The 4,613-nt window shown below is 54.0% G+C and overlaps 1 protein-coding gene and 1 long non-coding RNA gene across 2 annotated transcripts in view; one reads left to right on the top strand and one right to left on the bottom strand.

The window, feature by feature from the left end:
* The window catches only part of LOC122543822 (zinc finger and BTB domain-containing protein 3-like), a 13,640-nt gene extending 9,137 nt beyond the window's left edge, over window positions 1-4,503 (top strand). The window contains exon 2 of the mRNA XM_043682624.1: window positions 2,806-4,503. Within this exon, the coding sequence (XP_043538559.1) occupies window positions 2,924-4,498 (1,575 nt within the window). The 5' untranslated portion in view covers window positions 2,806-2,923 and the 3' untranslated portion in view covers window positions 4,499-4,503. The remainder of the gene's footprint in view (window positions 1-2,805) is intronic.
* Window positions 4,504-4,527: 24 nt separating this feature from the next.
* The window catches only part of LOC122543825, a 4,691-nt gene continuing 4,605 nt past the window's right edge, over window positions 4,528-4,613 (bottom strand). Inside the window, exon 3 of the long non-coding RNA XR_006310140.1 lies at window positions 4,528-4,610. This is a non-coding gene — a long non-coding RNA (uncharacterized LOC122543825). The remainder of the gene's footprint in view (window positions 4,611-4,613) is intronic.

Consider the following 4,613-nt stretch of genomic DNA (forward strand, 5'->3'; position numbering starts at 1 on the left):
CACTAGCCTCCACAATCACCTGATGAAGGAGCGTCGCTCCGAAAGCTAGTGCTTCCAATTAAACCTGTTGGACTATAACCTGGTGTTGTGTGATTTTTAACTTTGTACACCCCAGTCCAACACCGGCATCTCCAAATCCTGTCCAACCCTCAACATGATGTCCCAACTCCTACACTCAAAGGACTGAGTAATGAAGGCAAGGGCGCTAAACATCTTTCTATATGTGACACAAACTTCAAAGAGTTACGTACATGGTCCCTCTGTTCTACAACACCACCAATTTTGGTGTCATCTGCAAACTTACTAACCATGCCTTCTATATTCTCATTTATATAAATGATAAACAAAAGAGGACTCAGAATTGATCCCTGTGAGACACCGCTGGTCATGGGTCTCCAGTCTGAGAGCGATTTTGCTTTTCCTGAATGCTTCCCTCCCTCTCATTTCCTTATTTATAACTGCTTCAGGGATGTTTTTGGAATCATGTACAGTGAACATCAGTGTAAGATATCTGTTCGATTCATCTACCACCTCCTTATTTTTCATTATTAATTTGGAGTGTTGTGTTCAGCTCTGAGCACCTTAATTAATGAATAATGTTAAAGCCCTGGAGAGAATGTAAAGGAGATTTACCAAAGATGTGCAGGTCAGGTAAACTGGCCGTGCTAAATTGCCCCATAGTGTCAGGTGCATTAGTCAGAGGGAAATGGGTCTGGGTGGGTTATGCTTGAGAGGGTCGGTGTGGACTGGTAGGGCCGAAGGGCCTGTTTCCACACTGTAGGGAATCTTAAAAAAATGATAACAGGAATGTGGGATTTTAGTACCCAGGAGACTGGAGAGAAATTGGGCATATTCTCCTTGGATCATAGAAGATTAGGAGGTTGAGATGTTCAAAATTATGAACAATTTTGAAAGGGTGAACAAAGATATTCTGTTTCCATTCGTTGGTATGTCAGTAACTAGGGGGTCAGATTGTCAGTGAGATGAGGAGGAACTTCTTTACTCAGCAAATGTTGTTAGAATTTCGAATGCACTGCCAGAAAGAGTGATGCAGGTAGAGTCCACACAAGGCTTGAAAAGGGAGCTGGGTATGTGTTTGAAAGTGATGAGGTTAGAGGGCTATGGAGATAAGGCTGGAGAATGGGACTAGGTGGCACCACCTTCGGGAGCTGGTAGAGACACAATGGGTCAAATAGCATCCTTCTGCACTGGAAAATTCTGTGATTCTATAATTTTCCAGGAGTCGCTTTCTAAAAGACCAATGCTCACTTTTTTTAACTCGTTCCTTTATAAAAATACTTGTAGAAATTCTTACCAACTGTCTTAATGTTTCTAGCTAGGTTTCTCTCTCGCTCCGATTTTTCTCTCCTTATCTTTGCGATCTTTTATGTTTTTCTAATCATATAATGCCACTTGTCAGTACACAATTATGTTACTTTTCTAACATTTAGATACTGTTTTTAAGATGGGTGTTTGGTACAATTGGGCAGTGAGTCTCTCACTTGGAATGTATTGTACTCCTGAAAAGTACCTCTTCTGTGTATTATTAAATAGCTACTTAACTTAAGTCTCTTATTGACCCATCCTTTAATATAATACAATTTAGCCAGTGCAGCTTTCATGGCCCTCAAAATTCCCCTTATTTAAATTTGTTTTATAAAACAATACTCTCTGACTCAGCCCTCTCTCCCTCAAACAGAATCTGAAATTCAGATACGTTAAGGTTGCTGAATGCCTGGAGTTGCTTTTACTATGAGATCATTCATTAACTCTATTAAGCCAGACCACTCAGGATTGATGGGGCAATTCTTCACATAAAAAGGGGGGAGAGGAAATCTGGAACTTCTGTTTTGTTCTCTCACCCACCCCCTCTCCCGCTTACCCTCCCTCCCTCCTTCTCTCTCTTTCCATATATAAGCCTGGACATTAATCCCAGTTTTGTCGCTTGTAAATAGGAGTTAAGGAAGCAAGGAGGGAATAAATGGAGTTAGGAAAGAGATTGGCTTTAATTGAATTGGATGATGGGACAAGCTCAAGTGGCTGAGTGACCTCTTCCCGGTTCCAATGTAATATAAATACTGGTTAAAATATAAGCACTGCCGCAGTTAGGCAGTAGTGTGGGGGTGTAAAAAAAAAATGCTGATTATTGGTGTTAATATGACTATCCCTTTCAGTGGTTAAGTAGTCATTCGATGGGTATCAGTCTCAGGACTGAGTAATGAGGAAGTGTGTTCCTGCCTCACTCCAGAGATCTCAGCACAGAAAATTAGGTTGATGCTCCCAGGGTTAATGCTGAGGGAGTGCTGCACTCTCGTAGAGTCAGTGCTGAGGGAGCGCCGCACTGTCGGAGGGTCAGTGCTGAGGGAGCGCCGCACTGTCGGAGGGTCAGTGCTGATCCAAAGCCGCACTGTCGGAGGGTCTGTGCTAAGGGAGCACCGCACTGTCGGAGGGTCAGTGCTGAGGGAGCGCCACACTGTCGGAGGGTCTGTGCTGAGGGAGCACCGCACTGTCGGAGGGTCAGTGCTGAGGGAGCGCCACACTGTCGGAGGGTCTGTGCTGAGGGAGCACCGCACTGTCGGAGGGTCAGTGCTGAGGGAGCGCCGCACTGTTGTTTCTCTGAGGAACATCCAAAGACGGTGAAAGTTATCCGATAAATATGGAAGCTGCTTGCGTATTGGGGTTGAGGTTGAGGCTGTGGAGCAGGCCATTCAGCCCATCGAGCCCCTTGCTGTGTTTGTGGTAGACCAGTTGCCCGTCCAGTGTCACTCAATGATCCTTCTCCACTCTCTCTCTTTTCTCTTCCAGGATGAGCGAGGCCTGGGGATTCCTGTGAGTCTGACACCATCCCTGATTCTCCCCCACCCCCCACCCCCCCCCACTCCCGACACACGGTTCACACCTCCTCTTCTCCCCCCCCCCCCCGATGGAGTTCCCTGACCATGGTCGTTTGCTGCTGCAGAGCCTGCGGGACCAGAGACACCAGGGCTTCCTGTGTGACTGCACGGTGCTGGTGGGGGCGGTGCAGTTCCAGGCCCACCGGGCCGTGCTCGCCTCCTTCAGCACCTACTTCCACATGTTCTACAAGGAGGAGGCGGTAGGCCGCAGGGACGTAGTGGGCCTGGACGACGAGATAGTGACGGCGCCGGCCTTCTCCCTGCTGCTGGAGTTCATGTACGAGGGCCGGCTCCGCTTCAGCGGTGCGCCCACCGAGGATGTGCTGGCTGCGGCCAGCTTCCTGCACATGAACGACATCGTCAAGGTGTGCAAGGGCCGGCTGAAGGCCCGGGCCCTGGCGGAGGCTGACAGCACCCGCAAGGAGGATGAGGCCCAGCAGCAACCGGGAGCAGGGGGAGGGCTCGGCCTATCCGCCTCCTACCGGGGGGTCGTGCCTCCCCCACCCGTCCCTCCCCTGCAGCCCCCACCGCCCTCTCGGAGACAGCCCCCGGCGCCAGCGGAGCTGCCCTACGCCTCGGGGGGCGAGGAGGACAGGGCCGGAGCCTCCCTCCTGCTGCTGCAGCCCCCCGAGGCACCGGCCCCCGGTCGCTGGCCCCCCGAGCCGGCCGACACCACCACCAGCAGCCAGGCCAGCATGGAGACCGAGGCCTACCCCAGCAGGCCGGCCGGCAACGTCCTGGCCAGCCCTTCCTCCTCCACGGCGGAGGCCCCCTGCCCTCGCTGGGCCGGGCTGTCGGGCAGCAGGAGGAGGCCCCACCAGGAGGAGGAGGAGGAGGGTGGGGAGGAGGAGGCAGGGGACGGGGACACTGAGGACGACGGCGATCTGATCACGGTCAAGGTGGAGGACGACCTGTTCTCCGAGGAGGAGGCCGGAGAGGAACCGCCTGAGGGCGATGCTCCCGAGGAGGTGGAGGCCGCTGCTGCCTCCTGCTGCCCGCAGCTCGATGACCTCTTCCAGCAGCCACCGGCGGAGTTAGCCCAGGCCCAGACCCCGGCCTTGGCCTGTGGAGGGGGAGGGGGCCACATCGTCATCTCGGACGAGGATGAGATGCCGTCGGAGGATGACGCGTTCCCGGCTCCTGGCCTCTACCACCACCGGGGTCTCCCACCCCCCGCCCCACAGGCCTCTCCGGGAGACTTGGGCTCCCCTGCCGCCTTGGGCCTTTCGGCCAAGCTCTACTTCCAGGACCTGCCGCCAGGGCCAGGGCCAGGGCCTGGGCCGGGCCCAGCCGGCTCAGAGGATGAGCTGCCGACCTGCGGGGCCTGCGGCAAGACTTTCTCCTGTGCCTACAGCCTGAAGCGGCACGCCCTGGTGCACACCCGCGAGAGGCCCCATAGCTGCCGCTTCTGTCTCCGTCGCTACTCACAGTCCGGGGACCTGTACCGCCACATGCGCAAGTACCACAACGCCCACGTCTCGTCGTCATCCCCTGGACCAGGCCCCGGACCAGGCCCTGGTCCCGGACCCAGCCCCGGCCGACAGGACTCCTCCAACGGTGGCTGGAAGTGGATGGACAAGCCTCCTTCAGAACAGTGGAAATGAGATCCATTCCCTTTCCCTGACCTCTCCTCCACCCTCGACCCTTCCCCCTCTCTATCCTCAGTTCAATTCTTACCCCTCTTTTACCCTCAACCCTTCCCCCACCCTCCACTACCTT

Source organism: Chiloscyllium plagiosum, chromosome 45, assembly GCF_004010195.1.
Source record: "Chiloscyllium plagiosum isolate BGI_BamShark_2017 chromosome 45, ASM401019v2, whole genome shotgun sequence".
Taxonomy (NCBI): Eukaryota; Metazoa; Chordata; class Chondrichthyes; order Orectolobiformes; family Hemiscylliidae; genus Chiloscyllium; species Chiloscyllium plagiosum.